Source organism: Rhinatrema bivittatum, chromosome 6, assembly GCF_901001135.1.
Source record: "Rhinatrema bivittatum chromosome 6, aRhiBiv1.1, whole genome shotgun sequence".
NCBI lineage: Eukaryota > Metazoa > Chordata > Amphibia > Gymnophiona > Rhinatrematidae > Rhinatrema > Rhinatrema bivittatum.
Window position 1 is genome coordinate 112414999 of NC_042620.1, and position 24442 is coordinate 112439440.

Here is a 24442-nt window from a genome sequence, read left to right on the forward strand (position 1 = left end):
AAATGTTTGATATCCAGGTGTCCTGAGATTGTTTTGAATTAGCAGGAAGAGGGGTGGTTTGCTTGGAACTTTCTCCTCTCTCTCAGTCACATACCAGTGCTCTCTCACACTAGCTCTCAATTACACACCTATACACACATGCTCTCTGTCACTCACATATACACATGCTTTTTCTCTCACTTATATAGGCTCTTAATTACACATTTACACATGCTATCTTTTTCTCACACACAGACTCATTCACATGCTTACAAACATGCTCTCATTTACACACAGGCTCTCAATCATACACAGACACACATGCTCTCTCCCTTACTTATACACACAGGCTCTTAATCATACATACACGATCTCTCTCACACACAAAGGATCTCAATCATACACACATACTCTTTCACACAAACAAGTTTTCAATTACAAACTTACACATACAGGTTTCCCAATCGTAAACTTACATTCATGCTCTCTCTCTCTCAAAGGCAGGCTCTCAATCACAGACATACTCTCTTTCACATATTCAGGCTCTCAATCATTCGCATATATGCTGTCTCGCACATACACGCGCAGGATCTCAAACATACATGCTTGCTTTCTCATTCACTCTCTCTCTCCCCCCCCGGAACTAGCGGCAGCAGGAGCCTCCTCCCAACCCTAACCTCCTTCATTTTCAGCCCTCGCGGAGGAGGAGTCCCATTGGCCGCTGGGGTTGACGCTCTTCATTTTCCTCCAAGCCACGCTGCTCATTCCTCAGTCCGCGCCTCTGTTCTTCGGGCCAATTCTGGCCACACTAGCATGGTCTCTTCTTCCCGCGCACGCAGCCACTGCTCACCACTTCCTCTTCCAGGCCGCGGGGGGTGGGTGGGAAGAAGAGACCATGCCGGTGCCGCTGACTCCAGCTGACCTGCCGCGTTCCACCCGGGCTGACAGCATTTTAAGCCCGGGCGGAGGAGGACTGGGGAGCAGCTGGGTCAGCAGGGGACCGGGAAGTGTGGCAACACACCTGCGTGTTCTTAGCGACACACTGGTGTGTTGCGACACACCGGTTGAGAACCATTGCCCTAGAAGATATTTTGCTTGCATGATAGCTTGATGTTTGCATGCCCATTCTCATGCCTTTCTTGCTTCTTGGCAAGGTGGTGTCCATTGCTTGTTCACACAAAACACGACTACTTAGTTATTGGTTTGAATGAGAATGTTCTTCCTCTGGAGGAAGCAAGTGAATGTTAGAGCATATCTGATCGCTCTCAGTTCTAAGAGACTGATTTGCTATTATCTTTCTATGAATGACCACAATCCTTGAGTTTATAAGGACCTCTTATGGGCTGGTTATGATGTTTTTGGCTGACAGCGCTCACACTTTTGAGTGAGCCTCGAAAGTTGTTGCTGTTGTGAAAACAAAGGCAGCTTCTGGTATTGCTGGACTTGCTAGAAGGGGTGTGTCTGGAAATGGAGAAAGAGTTGCTTACCTGTAACAGGTGTTCTCCCAGGACAGCAGGATGTAGTCCTCACATAGGGCTCCGCCCAGTGACGTCACCCATATCACAGAAAATCTGTCAAAGTTTCTAGAAAGCTTTGACTGGCACACTGAGCATGCCCAGCATGCCATGATCCCTGTGTCCACAGGGGTCTCACTTCAGTCTCGTTTACAGCAAAAAAGTGCAAGCGAAAAATAAAACAACAAAACGTAAGCGGACCCAACTCCGCAGGGTGGCGGGTGGGTTTCGTGAGGACTACATCCTGCTGTCCTGGGAGAACACCTGTTATAGGTAAGCAACTCTGCTTTCTCCCAGGATAAGCAGGATGATAGTCCTCACATATGGGTGATTAGCAAGTCACAGGCTGACTCATATTACAACAGGCCAATAGCAGACAATTCATGCAGCAGGCACAATAATTGGGGTGCTATTGGCAAGGATGAGGCAGCCTGAAATCACAGCAGGTGGTTGTGGAAGGAGTTTGGGATTATACTGGAACAAAGTTCTGCAAGACAGATTAGCCAAAGGCAGAGTCTTGACGGACTTCCTTATCTAAGCAGTAGAGGGCTGCGAATGTGTGAAGAGAGCTCCATGTCGCAGCCTAGCAGATGTCAGCAATTGGTACTGAATGATAGTGTGCTACCGATGTTGCCATGGCCCTTTCAAAATATGCCTGCACTCACCCCTGGAGAGGAAGGCCTGCTTCCTCATAGCAGAATTGATACAGTCTGCTAGCCAGTTGGAGAGAGTTTGTTTGCCCACTGGAACGCACAGCTTGTCTTTGTCAAAGCAGTAAAGAATTGGGTGGATTTCCCATGGATTGCAGTGCGGTCTAGATAGACTGCAAGTGCACGCTTACAGTCCAAAGTGTGCAAAACCCTCTCACCCTAGTGAGAGAGAGGCTTTGGGAAGAGTGGGCAGACTATAGACTGAGTAAGGGGAGAGACTTTTTGTTCACCTTAAGAAATTTAGGGTGAGTACGGAGGACGACTGTCACGGAGGAACCTAGTGACGGTTGAGAATGCAAGAAGGGCTTGTAAGTCAATCACCCTTTTAGCAGAAGTGATAGCTATGAGGAAAATAATTTTCCATGTTAGAATTTTAAAGTTATAGGAATGCAGAGGCTCGAACGGGGAACGTATGAGCCTTGTAAGCACTACATTTGGGCTCCAGGTTGTAACCGGTGATCACAGAGGAGGCTTAAGTTGTAGAAAACCCCTGATAAGCCAACTAATAAGGGGTTGAGCTGTTAACCGGGCATCCCCTACTCCTTGGTGGTATGCTGAGATGGCATAGAGATGTACCTGTGTGGAGGATGTCTGGGGACCAGAATCCGAAAGGTATCCTAGATAGCCTAATAGATATGGAGTGGGGCAGAAAAAGGGGTCAATACCATTTTGTGCACACCATTTGGTAAAACTTGCCCATTTCGAATGGTAAGAGTTACATGTGGAAGGTTTTGTGAAGCTACAAGTACCTGAGAATATTAATAAGTGTTATGAGATTGGCCTGTGGGCAGGCGAATCTGTTATTGAAGTGATAGGTCGAGAAGTATGGGGAAGCATACTTGAGGGCAGGAAGTGATTATGAGAATCATTGAAAACCTGTCCTGTTGTAGCATCATGATAGTTTTGGCTATGAGCGGTATCAGGGGTGAGCAAAGGCGTCATGTTAACGCCTTTCGATGCATGTGTAAGGAGTAGAAAATGTCCACTCTGTGGTTCTATTCGGACGCAAGAGGTCGATGGTTGGTTGACCACAACGCTATAAGATTTTGCTCGCTACACATGGATTCAGAGACCACTCGTGAGAATGGAGACAGATTGAGATTGTCTTTTAATACGTTTGGTATGCCCGTTAGATAAGTGGCCCAGAGATGCATGGAGTATGCAAGGGCCCAGGTCGAGAACTGCGCGGCTTCCTGTCAGAGCAGATAAGAGCCTGTGTGCCACTGTGTGTTCAAGTACCACATTGCCTCTATGCTGTCTGTATCCACAAGTTTTTGTGAGAGGTAGTGTCTGAAGGCATAAAAGGCATAACGCATGGCTCGAAGCTCCAGGAAGTTGATCTGAGACTTTCCATGGAGCAGAGTAGACGTATTTTGGGTTTGGAGTGTGTTGATATGAGCTCTCCAACCCAAGATGGATGTGACTGTGATGAGGATTTGGTACTGGATCGGTGATATGGATCAGGGACGAAAACGGTTGAACGGTTTAGAGCCACTGAAATATGAAAATTCACTGAATTTTCCTCATGGCTAGTCTGGCCATAGGAATGACGTGGATAGTGGAAAACATGTGGCCCAGCAATAAAAGAATTGATGGGCTGAGGCTATGTTGCATGCGTGCAGAAATGTGGAGAATTTGACAGGATGTCTGCACAGTTGTTGGGCAGGAAGTCCGTTGTGACTGTAGTGCCCAGAACTGCTCCATATGGGATTTATGGTAGCTGATCAGAAATCCCAGCTAAATTTAAAAGATTTATAGTGAGTCTTGGAGAATTTAGAGCACCTTGCTTGGATTGACTCCGGGAAACCTTGCTTGGATTGACTCCGGGAAACTACAGACCGGTTACCCTGACTTCAGTGCCAGGAAAAATAGTGGAAAGTGTTCTAAACATCAAACATATAGAAAGACATGGTTTAATGGAACAAAGTCAGCATGGCTTTACCCAGGGCAAGTCTTGCCTCACAAATCTGCTTCACTTTTTTGAAGGAGTTAATAAACATGTGGATAAAGGTGAACCGGTAGATATAGTATACTTGGATTTTCAGAAGGCGTTTGACAAAGTTCCTCATGAGAGGCTTCTAGGAAAAGTAAAAAGTCATGGGATAGGTGGCGATGTCCTTTCGTGGATTGCAAACTGGCTAAAAGACAGGAAACAGAGAGTAGGATTAAATGGGCAATTTTCTCAGTGGAAGGGAGTGGACAGTGGAGTGCCTCAGGGATCTGTATTGGGACCCTTACTGTTCAATATATTTATAAATGATCTGGAAAGAAATACGACGAGTGAGATAATCAAATTTGCAGATGACACAAAATTGTTCAGAGTAGTTAAATCACAAGCAGATTGTGATAAATTGCAGGAAGACCTTGTGAGACTGGAAAATTGGGCATCCAAATGGCAGATGAAATTTAATGTGGATAAGTGCAAGGTGATGCATATAGGGAAAAATAACCCATGCTATAATTACACAATGTTGGGTTCCATATTAGGTGCTACAACCCAAGAAAGAGATCTAGGTGTCATAGTGGATAACACATTGAAATCGTCGGTGCAGTGTGCTGCGGCAGTTAAAAAAGCAAACAGAATGTTGGGAATTATTAGAAAAGGAATGGTGAATAAAACGGAAAATGTCATAATGCCTCTGTATTGCTCCATGGTGAGATCGCACCTTGAATACTGTGTACAATTCTGGTCGCCGCATCTCAAAAAAGATATAATTGCGATGGAGAAGGTACAGAGAAGGGCTACCAAAATGATAAGGGGAATGGAACAACTCCCCTATGAGGAAAGACTAAAGAGGTTAGGACTTTTCAGCTTGGAGAAGAGACGACTGAGGGGGGATATGATAGAGTTGTTTAAAATCATGAGAGGTCTAGAACGGGTAGATGTGAATCGGTTATTTACTCTTTCGGATAGTAGAAAGACTAGGGGGCACTCCATGAAGTTAGCATGGGGTACATTTAAAACTAATCGGAGAAAGTTCTTTTTTACTCAACGCACAATTAAACTCTGGAATTTGTTGCCAGAGAATGTGGTTAGTGCAGTTAGTATAGCTGTGTTTAAAAAAGGATTGGATAAGTTCTTGGAGGAGAAGTCCATTACCTGCTATTAAGTTCACTTAGAGAATAGCCACTGCCATTAGCAATGGTTACATGGAATAGACTTAGTTTTTGGGTACTTGCCAGGTTCTTATGGCCTGGATTGGCCACTGTTGGAAACAGGATGCTGGGCTTGATGGACCCTTGGTCTGACCCAGTATGGCATGTTCTTATGTTGTTATGTTCTTATTAGGCAGTCGTCCAGGTAAGGAAAGGCGTGAATACTGTTTTTCTTTGTAGATAAGCGGCAGTCACTGCTAGGCATTTGGTGAAATACACAAGTTGTCCAAGCTAGTGAGAACGGCAGAACTTGGTATTGAAAATGTTGGCGACTCACTATGAAGTGCATAGAAAGACCAGAGGATACAGGCAACCTACTTATTGTAGTTAGGGAAGCATAATGGCGGGAGACATTCTTAAACTTTTCCTTCTGAAGAAATCTGTTGAGATTTCTGAGGTCCAGGATGGGCGGAGATCATGTGCCTTCTGTTTAAAGAACGAAATAGTGGGATTAAAATCCTCCGCCTTGTTGCGTCCGGGGAACGGTATCTCGAGCTCTGGTACTCAGTGGGGTGGCCACTCTGTTGTCTGGCAAGGTGGAAAATCCAGAAGCCTGCCCGACTGGCAGAGCTGATGAAATCTGGATATCAGTTGGTCTCACACAGGAGCATGAGTGGTAAAAGGTCCTTTTAGCATCTCTCTCTGCTGTGCAAGAAACAGAGAGCTGTCGCAGTGTCTTGCAGTGGTCTTGCAATTGAGGCACTGTCTGCTGGACCTTGTGCATGACAGATCAGCTAGGTCATCTTGGACTTTGGGCTGTAAATCAGGGGCCGGAAGCCAGGTTACTATCGAGTACGGAGGCCTGTTGTGGCAACAGGAGGACATTTCAAAGCAATCCCATGTGGAAGACTGACCTTACTGGAGTGAAGATATGGAACTTGCCCTGGATGAATAATAAAAGAATATAAGAACTGGATTCTACACTACTGCTCCCAGCTTCAGCGCAGGAGTCTCACCAGGAAACGCTGCTTGTTACCCTGCACTGAGCCATCATATCTGCTCTTTCCTTTGAGCCGTGCGGGCTAGTCCCGCCCCACCTCATCAGGAGGCGTCAGCTTAAAAGCCAAGCAGTGACGCCTGAGGCGCCACGCGCCGAAGCGTCGCGTGCCGAAGGAGCGCGACAAAGGGGCATGCCCCTTTGTGCGCACATTTATTACTCTGACAATATTAAATTTGTCTTCTCACTTTATTTTCAGACTAGCCGTTAAGCCCGTAACAACGGGCAACATTTAAAAAAAAAAAATTTTCGGTCCATTTCCTTCCCCCCCCCTCCCCCTCATTCTCCCCCCCTCCCCCCTCCGCTCACCCTCTCCTCCCCCCCTCTCCCCCCTCCGCTCACCCTCTCACCCTCACCCTCCTCCCCTCACCCTCACCCTCCTCCCCTCACCCTCACCCTCCTCCCCTCACTCTCTCCTCCCTCCCCTCACTCTCTCCTCCCTCCCCTCACTCTCTCCTCCCTCCCCTCACTCTCTCCTCCCTCCCCTCACTCTCTCCTCCCTCCCCTCACTCTCTCCTCCCTCCCCTCACTCTCTCCTCCCTCCCCTCACTCTCTCCTCCCTCCCCTCACTCTCTCCTCCCTCTCTCAATCCCCTCCCCTTTCAGCTCATCCATAACCGGCAGACGTGGGGTGTCCCCGCGTCGCCGCCGCTCCTGCTCCTCCCGCTCGTCGCTGCCGCCGCCGGTACTGCTCCTCCCGCTCCTGCTTGTCGTCGCCACCGCCGCTTCTGCTCCTCCCGCTCCTGCTCGTCGTCACCGCCACTGCTTCTGCTCCTAGCCGCCGCTCCTGCTCCTGGACCCAGCGCCATTTTTTTTTCGGGCACGCTCCACTCTGACCGACGTGCTCGCCCGCGCATGCTCGGTAGAGTTGCTCTCTACTGCGCATTTGCAGCACGTCGGTCAGTGCTCCCTTATCTAGTAGATATTATCTGGACTCACCATAACGAAAATGAACATTCCAACGATCACAGGAAACAGAAGATATGGACCTCTTCGTAACAAACACACCATAACATGACGTCAATTAACAGTGATACCAACATCTAACACACCTACAAACTCTTACTATCCTCTACGCATCGCTAACCATACTATTAGTCAACATACAATCTATCAGGAAGAAAACTCCAATAATATATGATTTAATTTCTACCTCAGCTGATATAATTTTGATAACTGAAACCTGGCTGTATGAACACAATACAGTCACTTTAAATAACCTGTGCCCAGAAGGATACATCCCAATATCTCAACCATGCTCAAATAGAAGAGGAGGCAGCTTATTAGCAATAATAAAGTCCTCCCTATCTCCACACAAAAAAACTATTTCACAAAATGAGTCAATAATGGAAATTCTATTAGTCACAACTAGCATTCTGAACATCTGTCTAATCTAATCTATAGTCCTCCTGGAATCCTTAACAACCTTACCTCATTTCTTGAAACGATTGTTACATTGCCTTGCAATCTAGAAAACACCATACTTGCTGGCGATTTTAATTTACACTTTAACAACTCACAATGTCACCCCACAATTGTAAATTTAACAGAAGCCTTATCTGGTTTAAATTTTATAACCCTTCTAAAGGACCCAACCCACAAACAAGGGAATACTTTAGATCAAATCTGCATTAATCAATCATATGATTTTTCAAACAGAAATATCTCCAGTCCCATGGTCAGACCACTTCTTAATAAAAGCTGTAAGAAAGATCAAACTCCCAAAAAACAGCAGCATTAAAGATAATGAACACATGATACTTCGCTGCAAGAAACTTAACATTGAAATCTTCACAGATACATTAATACCTAAAATCAATCAAAATACACACACACACAGAGGTATCTGATATGCTAACATTTTGGAATAAAAGCATAACAGAAAGCTTAGGTAAAGTAGCACCTTTAAAACCGGTGAAATCCAACAATATAAAAAAAAACCATCATTGTGGTATACAGACTTACTGAAAACAGCCAAACGCAAACTATGTAACTTAGAATGAAGATGGAGGAGAAATCCTCTCCCAGAAAGAAAACAAGAATACTATACATTTCTACAAAAATACAAAAAAAGATAAGAGCCAAAAAATATTTTTATACAAAGATAAAAAGAGTGCATATGGAAACCCAAGAATGTTATTCTCAATTGTAAAAGATCTCACAACACCACAAGATACTCCAGTTTCTTCTACAACAGATGAACTATGTAACATAGCAAAATAGTTTCTGGTTGGGTTTTTTGTTTTGTTTTGTTTTTTTACACAAAGTATCTCTGCTGAATTTGGTACTTTGCCTATCCCAAAGTCAACAATTCCTCAGCTTGACTGTTCTTTTTCAGAATTTACAGATATTAATGACAACACAATTATCAATATCCTGACCAAATCAAAACCTTCCAAAAGTCCATTTAACCCCTGTTCTGGATACCTGCTTATAGACATTAAAGAACATATTGCCCCATCAATCACTAAAATAGTAAATGCTTCACTTACACAAGGCCTATTCCCTGATTCCACTAAAAAACATCTGTCATAACCATACCCAAAAAGAAAAATCAGGATCCTTTTGATTTATTCTAATTACCGTCCAATTGCTACACTTCCATCTGTAGCTATAATAGAGTCGGTTGCACTACATCAAGTTTCTGATTACATAGAAGATCATTGTTATGCAATATATTATTAACACTAGCCGTTAAGCCCGTAACAGGCTACATTTAAAAAACATTTTTCGGTCCATTTCCTTCCCACTCCCCCTCCCCCCTCACTCCCCTCCTCAGTCACTCCCTCCCCCCCTCAATCCCCTCTCCTTTCAGCTCATCCACAACCGGCAGATGGAAGATCTCCGGGGGAGGGGGGTGTCCCTCCGCCGCTACTGCTCCTCCCAGCGCCATTTTTTTTTTTGGGCACACTCCGCTCTGACCGACATGCTCGCCCGCGCATGCGCGGTAGAGCTGCTCTCTACTGCGCATTTGCGGGCCAGTCAGAGCCCATTTATAAGGTAGATGGTTTCAGAAAAGCATATAGTACCGAATCATTACTCATTTCAGCATTTGATACAATTATAAGAGGGTTTGATTCCAACAAACTACATCCTTGTTCTGATTGATATATCAGCAGCTTTCGATACTTTAAACCATACCATATTACTTTCCAATTTGCTACAGACAGGAATTACTGAAACAGCGCTACAATGGTTTACTACCTTCATCTCCAACAGACCCCAGAGAATAACAATGGGAAAATCAAAATCTGAATGGTACACCACCAAAACAGGTGTACCTCAAGGTTCATCACTTTCAGCATTGCTCTTCAACATATATCTTTTGCCTTTATGCCGCCTCTTAGATGGCTTGAACCTAAACTTTAAAATATATGCAGATGACATACAATTCATCATACCTTTCTCTGATTCCTGGGCCAAAACTCTTTACTACAAATTTACTTAATGACAATAAAAACTTGGTTATCACACAACAGATTAAAATTAAATGCAGCAAAAATTGAATTAATTTATTTATCCACAGTACCAAACTCTAATCACCAACCCCCACAAACTTTCATATTTGATGAACACATACCCGTAAAACTTCATGCAAGAAATTTAGGTATAACCATAGATTCAAGATTATCAATGTCTGAACATCTCTGAAACAGTTAAAAAATCTTTAAGATACACATGCTCAAAAAACTCAAACCTTTATAACTATTATCCGATTTCCAGACAGTCACACAAGCACTGATCCTAACAAACAGACTACTGCAATGCACTATATTTAGGACTACCACTATCTACAATACACCCTCTACAACTTGTCCAAAACGCAACAGCAAGAATGCTTTACAATGTCATGAAAAGAACACAACACCCATACTACAAAATCTGTACTGGCTCCCTATAACCCATCGCATCACATACAAAATTCTGTCCATTATTCATAACCTACTCTATAACCCTAATTCAATATGGCTCTGCTCTCTGCTGCGAATATATAAACAGTCAAGACAACTCCGATCTGTGGACAAATGTTTGTTAGAAATTCCATCAGTTAGAATTGTCAGTTTAGCGTTAATACGGAAAAGGGCCTTCTCTGTAGCAGGTCCGATATTGTAGAACACTCTTCCTGAACAAATCCGGTTGATATCAAATCATATAGAGTTTAAAAAATGCTAAAAACATACCTGTTTAATAATGCTTATAGAACATAATTGCAGTTATACTACTATTTATTTAAAGGATTTTGTATACCGTCATTCGGTATAAGCACTTGATCCGGTGAAACTCAGAGTCTACCTTTGGTAAGAAGGAAGGGAAGGTGCAAAGCTGTACTGTCCCTGGAGTAAACCGAAAGAACAGTTCCCGACATGACAGAGCCTGTAGTTCAGAGATGCGACGAGCCGAGCATATCACCACCAAGAATACAGTCTTTAGTGTTAACAGTCATAGTGACAGACTGCGCAGTGGTCTAAAGGAAGGCCCTGCTGGAAGGTCCAATACTAGATTAAGGTTCCATAGGGGGACCGGCCACTTTAAGGGTGATCGGAGGTGTTTAACTCCTTTTAGGAAACAAGCCAAGTCCGGATGCATCGACAGGCGGGTTCCATTCACCTTGGGCCTGAAGCAGGAGAGAGCCGCCACCTGGACTTTCAAGGAGTTGAGGGTCAATCCTTTTATTCAGGCTGTCCAGTAAAAATTCCAGAATCATGGAGGATCTTGGTCGTTCACGGGAGCACCCCGTGTTCCTTGCACCAGGCCTCAAATATTCTCCAGATCCGTACATACGCCAGGGACGAGAACTTCCGCGCGTGGAGCAAGGTGGCAATTACAACTGCCGAATATCCACACTTTGTCAGGCGAGCCCTCTCAAGGGCCAGACCGTAAGACAGAATAGAGTTGGGTCCTCGTGAAGAATCGGACCTTGCTGAAGAAGGTTCCTGCGTGGGGGGAGGCAAAGGGGACCCTCCACAAGAAGCTTCCGCATGTCTGCATACCATCAGCATCCGGGCCAATCCAGGGCCACCAGAAGGACTGTGGTGTTCGATCTTGCGGATGATCTTACCCAGCAAAGGCCACAGAGGGAAGGCATATAGTAAGTCCTCCTCTGGCCAGGACTGGATGAGGGCATCAATCCCTAGGAAGCGCTGATCTCATCTGCGACTGAAGAACGGGGGGACCTTCGCATCGTGAGATGTAGCCAGTAGGTCAATGGATGGATGAAGGCCCCAGCGATTTACTAGAAGCTGGAAGGCTCTGGTCGACAACGTTCATTCCCCTGGATCCAGGCTCTCCTTGCTGAGAAAGTCTGCTCTGACTTGAGCACAGAAAAGCATGCGAACAGCACCACAGCCTACCACATGGCATCTAAGCAAAGCCTGGGAGCGGGGCCTAGCCAAAAAGGCTGCTCAACCCACCACAACTCTCCCAGCTCCCTCGGAGGCAGGAATGGATGTCAAATCAGCATACCGAGGCTTGGAAACCTCACTTTTTTTTTTTTTTTTTTTTTTTTTTTTAACTACTACTCACATCCTGGCCGAGTTTAGAGTGTCTACAGCTGCGGGAATAGAGAACAAAGGCCCTCACCGCCTCGCTCAACTTCCTGCACCCACTAACCTCTCAGCAAGGTTTTTCTTGTTTTGTTGGGGTTTTTTTTTTGGGGGGGGGGGGGGGGGGGTTTGGGGTTTTTTTTACACACACATACACACACAGCTAAGTCCTTGCTGGAAAACCAGCTACCGGCCTGAGGCACTCGTCCGAGGGAGGGATCCACAGATTTCACCTCAGGAAACTCAAATGAAAGAGGGACTATAAGTTATCACCACAGAGCGGGCAAATCAATTTCCTTCATTCTCTCTCTATGAATATATAGAGATAGATAGATATATTTTTTTCCAAGTAATCTCCAGTAAGGAGAGGCACATCCACCATCTGCTGGAGACAGAATACTGGCGGGCTCATGCCAGTGCTGGGGCATATATACTGTGAAGTCAGCTTTGCTCCATCTCCTAGTAGAGGTGCATAATCCACTGGTGTGGATTAACCTGTCTGAATTTCTTTCCCCTGCTTGATATAGTGCCATCTTTGGGTCAGTACAATCATACTGTGCCCTATAGAGATTGAATAAGCAGAGGTATAAAGACAAAGCAGTAACAGAAGAACTAACAAAGCTGATTTTGGCATGGGTCATACACATGCATACACACACAGCTGGTGCAGTAATGAAATGCATGATTTTTCATATATGCACACACACCTCAACCAGATACTAAAATCCTGCAAAGCAACAGCGATTGAGAGACTTTGTACACAGCAAACAATATACTGCAATGGAGTTACATTTTGCAAAAAAAAAAAAATGTGAAAGATTTACAAGTGTTATCAACCTCCATACATTATAATGGGAGTTGTAGTTATACCAGCCTCAAACAGAAATGTATATACACATACATCTGGGTCTGAGGGCTGATGAAGGTGTAAAAATTGTATGTCTGAGCAACATGGAGGACATGAATGATGTTTTTATGATGAATCCTGTGTGCTCTGAATTCTCAATAACTCCTTCAGTGAATGGGACATATATGCCAACAATCTCTAAAATTTGTTTCTGCAGCAATTATAAGGGAATTTTCCACTATTCACCCTCCAGAGCCCAAACAATTTGAGTGAACTGAATCCATTGTTCTTTAAATTCAGAAAATTATAACAGTCAGAAATTATTGAACTTGGGAAGAAAAACATTTTTTTAGAAATCACCTGGCATGAATGATTATACTAAATGAAATGTCACATATCACACCATTGCAAGAATCAGTAAGATGAGCCTTTGATTTTATGGCAAATACAAATCAGGTTACTTATAAATTAACACATTACAATCTTACCGTTCATCTCGTTCAGCTGCTCCGCCTTCGGTAATAGTTTTTACAAAAATTCCCAACTTCTCTAGCCCTTGGTCTGCACCAACACCCATGCCGATGATACTGATGCCTAGACCGCTATCACCTAAAGAAAATCCCAACATAAATAGTCATGTATTTTTATGGAAAATTTTGAAGCACCAGTATTACCAATATTCTTAAAAATTATAATTTATCAGTTTTATGACCTCTCCTTGAACCAAATTTATGTAGAATATGGCTACTTGATAGCATACTTCAATAAGCATTATTCTGTTAGGCAGAACATGCCGGAACACAGTGTCAACTATATTGCTTCAAGTTCCGACAGACTGAAATAGGTCTTCTGAGGAAGAGATGTATGTGCCATAAGGATAACTTGGTGTAGTGGCATTTGAAATGAAATGTCTCAATGTGAAATTGTCCCAGCCACTCAGCAAGGACTTTTGAGTTTTCCGGTTACAACCAAGATTTTGGGAATATTGGTTTCTGTGAGAACACAGGGACCACAGACTGCCTTATGTACAATTTGGCCCTCTGAAGTATATGAAACATTGAGGCAATATGGCTCAGTATTCTGAGGTAGACCCTCACTATTAGGGATGAGTTGTATAAACTGTGAACTATCACGACAGTATTGTTCACATGGTTGTGAGAGGGGGAAACCATAGTATTTTTCAAGTGGAGAATTATCCCTATAAACTGTAGTTGGTGAAATGGAGATAAATGAGATATTACCTAATTCATGATGAATCTCAGACACCCTAAGACAAACTAGCAATTGCAAGGTTTCCTTTGTAGAAGTGGCCTCTTAGATAAGGAGAAATAAATACTCCATGCCTTCAGAAGTGTGTAGTACTGCTAGGAACTTTTGTGAAGACCCAGTGTGCAACCAATAAGCCAAAAAGTAGGATATTGTATTGAAGAGAGGGTCTCCCAATAAGAAACAGGAATTTTCTTTGATCTAGATTAACTGAGATGCATGTATGGTCATCTAAATTTACAGAGCACAGCAAGTCTCCCGTCTCCTATTTCAGAGGCAACAAGGAGAAAACAGCCTTTATTTTCTACCGTATATACTGCAGTATCAGACCCATGTCTGTTTCAATGTGGTTCACAACTTACAGAAAATCCCAAACCATTAAGTAATACAAACGCTACAATACATCAAACTCACAAGTAACCTGAAAAAAAAAAAAGTTTCCTGACTTTAAAAAACATCTGCATTTCTAGACGATGGGTATATAGAGAAGAATTAATTACATTCACTGTGTCACATGGGAACATTTATTAGCACCTGTTACCAGGCTGTTCTAGATCTTAAATACTTCAATGCTACATGAAGCACATAAAATTAGCTAGAGAATGCTCAAAATGTCCAAATTTTAATGTATAACATGATGCCATGTAATGATAGGAAACATGGAGAAGGATAAATTTAGTTTTATCTACTAATTTCCATTCCTTAAATCTTACTAGACCAGTCCAGACACACGTTACATCGCCTAATAACAGATGGAAACAGAGGACACACCTTTTCCATTTACATCACCACTAGTATGTAGGATGATGCAGTGTAAGTAAAAGCCATTATACTCATGTCAAAGAAATAGAAGCAAAAGGACTGCTTCTAAAAACTATTAACCAAAAAAAAAAAAATCGATGTAGGTGAAAAATCCCATTCCAAATCCCAATCCGGGATACAAGGGGAGAGAATAATAACAGAAAGGAGGTAGCAAGGACTGTACTTTTTTCCCCATAGGAAATGAGAAAACTTCTTCAGAACCTAAGACTTACAGCCACACAGAACAATGCAGCCACCAACTCCCCTGGAGGGTTCCTGGATTGGTCTAGCATGATTCAAAGAAAGGAAATTAACAGGAAAGATTAAAAATTTCCCTACTTTGGGTGGGGGTGAGGTAAGGAGGAAGGTTGGGAATGGAGTGGACAGGGTGGGAGTTAATTAAGGCAAAGATTATTTAGAACCCTCCTTAAGGGTGTTTGGTTTCTGGGGATTGTAGCTCTGTCCTTTTTAATACTGTTTGGCAATGGGGTTCATCCCAGGCTGGGGGGAGGGGCTCATATTACTGAATATTTACTTTCTGTGTGGGAATTGTCTTCCTGCAGATGAATGCCTAAGGAAGATTTTAGAGTGATATACTGTAATGTAGCGAGTATGGGTTCCCTGATTAAGAGAGACAAGGTTTTGAAAGCTTTGACAAAACACCACGCAGATATTGCTATAATACAGGAAACACACAAGCAATGATAAGCATAGTAAATTGGTCAGATGGTGGGTGGGGAATGCTTATTGGGCTTCCCTCTGGCTCAAAGAATGCTGGAGTGGCTATTTTGATCCATAAAACCCTGATGTTTCAAGTCCAGAATCAAATTACAGACCCAGGAGGCAAGTATTTGATACTTCGTGGTTCTTTGAAGGGGGAGATCTCACATTATGCAGAATGTATATGTGCCAAATGTATATGACCAGGATTTTTTTTTTTTTTTTTAAGGATATCCTTCAAAAGGCTGCAGGCTCTAGGTGAAGGTCCTGTACTGTTGTGGGGAGATTTGAATGCCGTTTTTGATTCCACTCTTGAAAAATCTCATTGCCCTATAGAGGAGAGGTTGGCAAAGCTTAAAGTGGTTCTATGGTTATGTGAGCACTTAGATCTTTCGGATACATGGACAATTTTACATTCCACAGAATTAGATTATACGCATGTTTCTTGGGTGCATGCCACGCAATCCTGGTTCGATTACTTGCAACATTGTTTTCTCAGATCACTCAGGTGGTTATTAGGCCACTAGAAATCTGACATGCTATCATCTGGATTGATATTCAGTGGGGTGTATAGATGAGAGGAAAAGGGAAGTGGCAGTTTCCTTCCCAGTTATATAGTGATGAAGAAGGTTTTCAGGTTCTTTTGCAGCAAAAGTGGAAAGATTTTCACAATCATAATAAAGGAAATGTTAATAACCCTGCTCTTTATTGGAACATGGCGATAGTTGTTCTCTGGGGTGATATAATTGCTTAAAGGAGCTGAAAGCAGAAAATGATAGATAATTCCTGCTTTAGAGAAATAGACGAAGCGGGACAGGTTATTTGTTACTTCGCCCACAATTAATACTGGAACAATGTATATTTCTTCACAGATGGCTCTGAATTCTCTTACACCAGAGGGCTCAAAACTCGATGTTCTATTATAAATAGAAATTGTTTAAGTTTGGCAATAGTCTGGTAAATTGCTGGCATCTTTGGTCAAATGTAGAAAGGGAGCTTGGCATATAGCAACAATTAAAAATAAACAAGGAAAGGTAGAAAATTCTAGTGAGGGGCTTCGTAAGGTATTTTAGGGTTTTTTTTCAGTCCCTAAATCTAAGGATAGGGTTGAGGTGGGGAATAGAGCAGATTTTTTGATAAATTTTCTTTACCCCAGTTGACTACTTCTCAGTTAGAGGCCCTAAATGCACCAATATCTACCCTGTAACAAGAATTAAAATTCCATCATCGATTTCAGTGGCTGTGCTGCTGTGAGCTCCTCTTGCCACTGAGGAGCCTTTTGCCTTGCCCAATCTTTATCTTGCCTCCTTTCACCAGTTAGGGCTGAAGCTCCGCCCACTGAGGTCACCCACAGCAATGGACTTAAGTCGGGGCCAGACACCGAAGGTGTCATACACCAAAAGAGCGCACAAAAAGAATCTACCCCTTTCTGCACTTTAAAAAAATTTAAGTTAGTAATTCAGAAGAATGTCGCGGGGGAACCTATTCCTTCAATTTGGGTAAGGGAAAATATGCCCGTTTAAGAAAGAATGCAACTAGAACGTCATTGGCGTAATAGCCGGTTGGAGCATTGATAGGCAAATTTACCTTTCTAAAATGAATATGTACAAGCAAACAGATGCGGCCAAATTCACCTTTTTCTCAATCAGAATTAATTCTGCCATTAATTGTCCCCTTGAACTTTTCAACATTAAGGGCCAGATTTTAAAAGGCCAGGCGACGCGTGTAAAGCCCCAGGACGCGTGTAAGTCCCAGGGATTGCAAAAAGGGGCGGAGAGAGGGCGGGGTAGTCCTGGGGCAGGCTCCCAGCACAGTAGCCATATTTGCCGCTGTGCCGGGGATCGCGCACCGGCAGTTGGCCGGTACGCGCAACTTACTTCAGCCCCAGAGCTGAAGTAAAGCAAAATTGCTTACCTTGTAATGGGTGTTATCCCAGGACAGCAGGATGTAGTCCTCACATATGGGTGACGTCACTGAACGGAGCCCAGGCGGGAAAGCTTTCTGTCAAAGTTTCTAGAAACTTTTGACTGGCCCTGTGAGGCCACTGAGCATGCTCAGCATGCTATATTCTCTGCCACAGGTGTCTCTCTTCAGTCTGTTATATAGCATAAAGCGTTAGGAAAAATAAAATAATAAATGTATGAGGCCCAACTCCGCGGGGTGGCGGGTGGGTTCTGTGAGGACTACATCCTGCTGTCCTGGGATAACACCTATTACAAGGTAAGCAATTTTGCTTTATCCCAGGACAAGGAGGATGCTAGTCCTCACATATGGGTGAATAGTAAGCTAGAGGCTGAGTCATTTTGTAATGAGGCAACAGTGTAGTATTGTTGTTGAAATGAGTCAGCCGAAGATCACAGAACATTGGATGTAGAAGGAGTTGGGATTAAACTGGAAACAAGTTCTTTAAGACAGATTGTCCATAGGCTGAATCTTGTCGTCCTTCTTTGTCCAAGCAGTAATGAGCTGCAAAAGTGTGAAGAGAACTCCATGTTGCTGCTTTGCATATGTCTAGAATTGGCACTGAACGAAAATGTGCTACTGATGTTAACATTGCTCTTACTGAATGTGCCTTTACTCGCCCTTGAAGAGGAAGGCCTGCTTGTTCATAGCAGAACTCTATGCAATCTGCTATCCAATTGGATAGGGTATGTTTACCCACTGGTTTGCCTGGTTTGTTTGGGTCATAAGAAACAAAAAGCTGAGTGGATTTTCTGTGGACTGCAGTACGGTTTAAATAGAAAGAGAGTGTACGCTTACAGTCCAGGGTGTGTAAGGCTGTTTCTCCTGGATGGGAATGAGGCCTTGGAAAGAAAGTAGGTAAATTTATAGATTGATTCAAGTGGAATTCTGTAACTACTTTGGGAAGGAATTTTGGGTGTGTACGGAGAACCACTCTGTCATGTAGGAACTTTGTATAAGGTTCGTATGTGACAAGTACTTGTAACTCACTAACCCTTCTAGCTGAGGTAATGGCTATGAGGAAGACAGTCTTCCATGTGAGAAATTTAAGATTACAAGAGTCGATGGGTTCGAAAGGAGAACGCATTAGTCTTGTTAGAACCAAATTCAGGTCCCAGCTTGGGATGGGTTTTCGAATTGGTGGTTTAAGGTGAGTAAAACCTCTCATAAATCTACTTACGAGAGGTTGTGTGGAAATAGGTGCATCTACTATCTTGTTATGGTAAGCTGAGATTGCACTTAAATGTATTCTCACAGATGAAGTCTGAAGACCAGAGTCCGACAGATTGTATAAGTAGTCCAGTAGAGAAGCTGTGGGGCAAGTGAAAGGATTTATATCTTTTGCTGAGCACCAGAAAGTGAATCTCTTCCATTTAGAAGAATAGTTCTTTCTTGTGGAAGGTTTACGTGAAGCTATAAGCACTTGAGATATATGGGATGAAAGATTGAGTGGTTGTAATATTAAGCTTTCAACATCCATGCTATCAGGGATAGGGACTGAAGGTTGGGATGGCGCAACCGGCCCTGATCCTGAGTTATGAGAGTGGGAGCTATGCCCAGACGAATTGGATCCCTGACTGAGAGGTCTAGGAGTGTGGGAAACCATACTTGTCGAGGCCAATGTGGGGCTATGAGTATCATTGTCCCTTTGTCTTGCTGTAGTTTCACTAGAGTTTTGGTTATGAGCGGTATTGGAGGATACACATATAGTAGGCCTGAGTTCCAAGGGCGAGCAAAAGCGTCCTTGGCTGGTTGATGGTTCTGTTTGTGTAGAGAACAGAATTTGTCCACTTTGTGATTCAGATGTGAAGCAAAGAGGTCTATTGTTGGTTAACCCCAACGTTGAAATATCCTGGTTACTACTGCAGTATCCAGGGACCATTCGTGTGGTTGGAATTGACGACTGAGTCGATCCGCTACTACGTTGTGTATGCCTGCCAGATAAGTGGCTCGTAGGAACATTGAATGATTCAGGGCCCAGCCCCAAATTTGTGCAGCTTCTTGACAAAGGAGATACGAGCCCGTACCTCCCTGTTTGTTGATATACCACATGGCTACTGTGTTGTCTGTTTGGATGAGAACAGTCTTGTGTGAAAGGCAGTCCTGGAATGCATGCAGTGCATAACGTATCGCTCGAAGCTCCAGAAAATTGATTTGATATGTCGAGTTTTGTCCAAGTTCCTTGAGTGTGGAGATTGTCTACATGAGCTCCGCATCCCAAGGTGGATGCATCTGTAGTTAAAGTTATCTGTGGGACTGGTTGTTGGAAAGGTAGGCCTTTGCACAGGTTGTCTTTGTTGGTCCACCAAAGTAGAGATGATCTTAGTTGGTGGGTCACTTGAATTGGATAGTGAAGTGGTTGAATGGCTTGAATCCATTGTGACCTTAAAGTCCATTGGGTAAATCGCATGGCTAGCCTTGTCATAGGAGTAACATGAACTGTGGAGGCCATGTGGCCATCCCGCTCCGTGAACTCATTCACGGAGCGGGATGCCAGTGGCCAGTAGTTAGTGTTCCACCTTCATGGAGCGGAAGGATGGAGTTCTGCTATCTCCAAAAAAATAAAAAAAACAAACAAAAAAATAAAAACAGGGGTGGGTAAGAGTATGGGGCAAGGGTGTGGCCTGCTTGTTACAGCGGTTGCTACCCCTAATTGATCTGGATGTCACTTGGATGCAGATACGGCGCTGCTCTCTAAATTGGTGGTGGGGTGGAGGGGAATTAGGGCTGGAGGGTACTGGAAGCCAATAGCAAAAGGTGGGAGAGAGAAAAAGGGAAAAAAAAAATGGATAAGATGCGTAGCTTGCTGGGCAGACTGGATGGGCCGTTTGGTCGTCTTCTGCTGTCATTTCTATGTTTCTATGTGACCTAGCAGTATGAGAAACTGATGAGCTGTGGTTTGTGTCATTAAGGAAATGGACTTTGCTAGTAGAATGAGGGCCTCTGCTCATTCTATAGGTAGAACGGCCTTTGCTAGATCTGTGTTCAACTCTGCTCCTATGAATTGAAGTAGATGAGTTGGAGTAAGATGGGATTTTTGATAATTGATGAGAAACCCCATGGAGTGAAGTAGAGTAATTGTCCTGTTGAGAGAAGTTATTGCTCCTTTTTGAGATGGACTCTTTATGAGCCAGTTTAGATATGGAAAAACATGGACACCTTCTTTGTGCAAGTGTCCTGCTATTACTGCTAGACATTTGGTGAAGACTCTTGGAGCAGACGCTAGTCCAAATGGTAGAACTCTGTATTGGTAATGTTGATGGAGTACCATGAAGCGCGGGTACTTTCGATGAGGAGAGTATATTGGAATGTGAGCATAAGCATCTTGAAGATCCAGAGAACAAAGCCAGTCCCTTGCTTAAAGAAGTGGAAGTATGGTGCCTAGAGAAACCATTCTGAATTTTTCTCTCTTTAGAAATTTGTTGAGATTTCTGAGGTCTAGGGATAGGACGTAGGCCTCCGGTTTTCTCTGGAATGAGGAAATATCTGGAGTAGAATCCTCTGCCTTTCTGTGACCAGGGCACTGGTTGAATGGCCTTGGATCTCAGAAGGGTGGATAATTCTGTTTGTAATTGATGAAGTTGAGAGTTTTGTTGTTGGCAGAATGTTGGTGGACATTCTGGAGGAATGGAAGTGAAATTTAGTTTGTAACCTCGGGCGACTATGGAAAGAACCCATTGATCTGAGGTTATGTTTTGCCAATTTGTGTGAAAGAGGGATATTCTGCCTCCCACTGGAAGTTTTGGCTTGGGATTGCAAGGTAGAATTTGTCCTCTGGTGTAGTCCTCAAAAGCCTGTCTGGGTTGTCTGGCTTGGGATCGTTGTGTTGGCCTGGTAGATCTACCCCTATTTGCTTGTTGGTAATACCTGCGAGGCCTGTAATAAGAGCGTCTTACATCTCTACGTGGAGGACGACGAGAAGTTTGGTTAGCAGGTTCTTGAGGGGTTTGAGACAGTTGTTTAAGGGTCTCCGTGTGATCTTTCAGCTGTTGTACCGCCTCTTGAATTTTATCTCCAAAGAGATTGTCCCTAAGACAGGGAAGGTCAACAAGCTTATCTTGAACCTCAAGCCTGAGGTCAGATGCTTTGAGCCAGGCCCACCGGCGAGCAGTGATTCCTGCTGCTGCTGTTCTTGAAGCAGTTTCAAAGTTATCATACACTGCTCTTACTTCGTGTTTCCCTGCTTCAAGACCTTTCGATATGATTGCTTGAGCAGGCTCTTGAAATTGTGTGGGTAAGGAAGTGATGTATTGTTCCATCTCTTTCCAGAGATTTCTCTGGTGCTGAGTTATGTAGAGCTGATATGCAGATATTTTTGTACTCAGCATGGAACTCTGGAAAATCTTCTTACCCATTGTGTCCAGGAACCTGTGCTCCCTGCCTGGTGGGATGGAGGAATGTGGGCGCACACGCTTAGATTTTTTCTGTGCTGATTCTACAACAGACTGGTGTGGCAATTGCCGTTTTTGGTACCCTGGAGCTGGTTGAACAATGTAGGTGGTTTCCACTCTCTTGTTTACTGCAGGGATTGAAGCTGGGTGTTCCCAGATTCTCTTCTGAAGATCCAGTAAGACTTCGTGTACAGGTACTGCTAATACCTGTTTGGGTGGATCCACAAACTGTAACATTTCAAGCGTTTGTGCTCTTGTGTCTTCCTCGGCAGTCAACTTAAATGGAATCAGACAGTTTGTATGAATGATGAGAAGGAAAGATCTTCTGGGGGTGACTTCTTCCTTCTGTCAGGTGAAGAAGGGTTAGACATGAACTCCTCTGAAAAAAATTGAGAGGGTTCATCATCCCAGGAGTCTTCTGAATCTTCCCTATAAGTTGACTGGGTTGTTGGTGCTGGTGGGACATGAAGTCCTGAAGGCCCAGGCTGAGGATCATCGATGAAAGTTTCTGCAGATGTTCTTGGGGTGATAGGTAAGTTGTCGATGACATCCTGGTACCTTTGTAGAAGGCGACTGTAAAAAGCCTCATCTTGTATTTCTGTAGGCTGATCCGGTGGTGGCAGGGATGCTGTCGATGGAATTTGAAATAACATCGATGTGGATTGTGTTTGGAGCCTCGGTGTTGTGGTGATGAATCCCGTCGAGGATCTTGGAAGGAAAGATATTGTAGTCATCAGTGTTATCATCGGCATCGATACTGAGGATGTAGGTATCGGCATCGAGGGTATCGGCATCGATATCGAGGGTATCGGCATCGATATCGAGGGTATCGGCATCGATATCGAGGGTATCGGCATCGATATCGAGGGTATCGGCATCGACCCAGAGGTCGGCATCGACAGGCCTGTCGGAATTTGTTGCTCCTGTAGAGCTTGTAGGACAGCTTGTCTAATAAGTGTAGACAATTCTGGCTGTGAAGACACCGATGGTGTATGCGGTGGCGGTGCCGCGATGTCCATCGATGACGTCGTAGGTATTGTTGACTGTGAAGGCCCAACCAGCGACGTATCTTGATGTTTAGGTCGCTTTGGCATAGACTCGTCCTGGGACACCGATGCGGACGATGATAGATGTCGATGGCGATGTTTGGCTTTGGAACGGTCTGTCGACTTAGTGGAGATCACAGACGATGGCGAAGACGGACGATCACCGGAGCCATCCGGACGCGGTTTTTTCAGTAAAACTTTCTTTGTTGCTCCCGCCGAAGACGATCTCGGTGCTTTTGAGGGAGAAGGGATTAGCTGAAGAGAAAAGAGGTGTTCCATCTTCTCTTGCCTGGCTTTTCTTCCCTTGACTGTCATTTCTGCGCATTTGGTACATGTACTGACGTCATGTTGTTCCTCGAGGCACAGTACACACTCCAAATGCGGATCGGTGATGGACATATTTCGGTTACATACCGGACATTTTTGGAAACTGGTCGCCATTTTTGATCGATGGCCGTCGATGAAACTAACGTGTGTGTGTGTGTAAAAAATTTTCAGCCGAAAATTATTACAAGACAGTACTCACCAGCCGGCGAGGCAGAGACTTCCCCGTGACAGAGAATATTTAGAGAAACTGACTTTTCAGTCAAAAAGAGATTCCCAACTAAGGGCTATCAGTCCGCAGTGCGAACGGCAGCGCGGAAAAGTGAAGACTGAAGAGAGACACCTGTGGCAGAGAATATCATAGCATGCTGAGCATGCTCAGTGGCCTCACAGGGCCAGTCAAAAGTTTCTAGAAACTTTGACAGAAAGCTTTTCCGCCTGGGCTCCGTTCAGGGACTTCACCCATATGTGAGGACTAGCATCCTGCTTGTCCTGGGATAAACTGTGAAATTAAAAAAAGCTGAAAAAAAAAGGTAGGGGGAATGGAAGTTCCCTCCGAGGCCACTCTGGGGGAAGGCAGCGCGGCTTGGTGCCGACCCCTGATTTTATAACTTGCGCACACATGCGCAAGTTACAAAATCCAGCGTACATGTGTGTGCGCTGGGTAGCGCGTGCACATGTACACTGCACGCGCTCCTTTGAAAAATCTACCCCTAAGTTTTTAATCACATGGCGGGAATCTGTGTAATATCACAAAAAAAGAGCACTCAACAGGTCCTGTGAATCAACTATAAATAAAGAACAAAAGGCACCTCTTACATTGATAGCGTGGCTCAAAATCTAGATATCATGAATATAGAAAAAGCATATAGCTTTTATAGGCACCGCATCAGCAAGCCTGTCAACGTGTTCAATCTGTTAGACATCATCTGCACATCTGTTAGACATCTGTTAGACATCATCTGCACATCATCTGCAGCTAGGCGGCTGTATATAATTAATGTAACAAACGTTATAGTCCAAATAGGCTTGCCAGAACTGTATGAATTCAATGTATAAACAGTCATAAACAGTATATAATCTGACTGGCTCGGCGGCGAACCGCCTGTAGCAAATTCACTTTCTTTGCGTCTGTCCCAGCTATACAGTCTAGGATAACCATAGATTTCAATTTGGTTATTTAAATA

General features: G+C 43.9%; 1 protein-coding gene across 1 annotated transcript in view; it reads right to left on the minus strand.

The window, feature by feature from the left end:
* LOC115093677 (neurabin-1-like) overlaps positions 1–24442 on the minus strand; it is a 476950-nt gene that overhangs the window by 346869 nt on the left and 105639 nt on the right. Inside the window, exon 4 of the mRNA XM_029605797.1 lies at positions 13234–13354. Coding sequence (XP_029461657.1) covers positions 13234–13354 — 121 coding nt within the window. The remainder of the gene's footprint in view (positions 1–13233; positions 13355–24442) is intronic.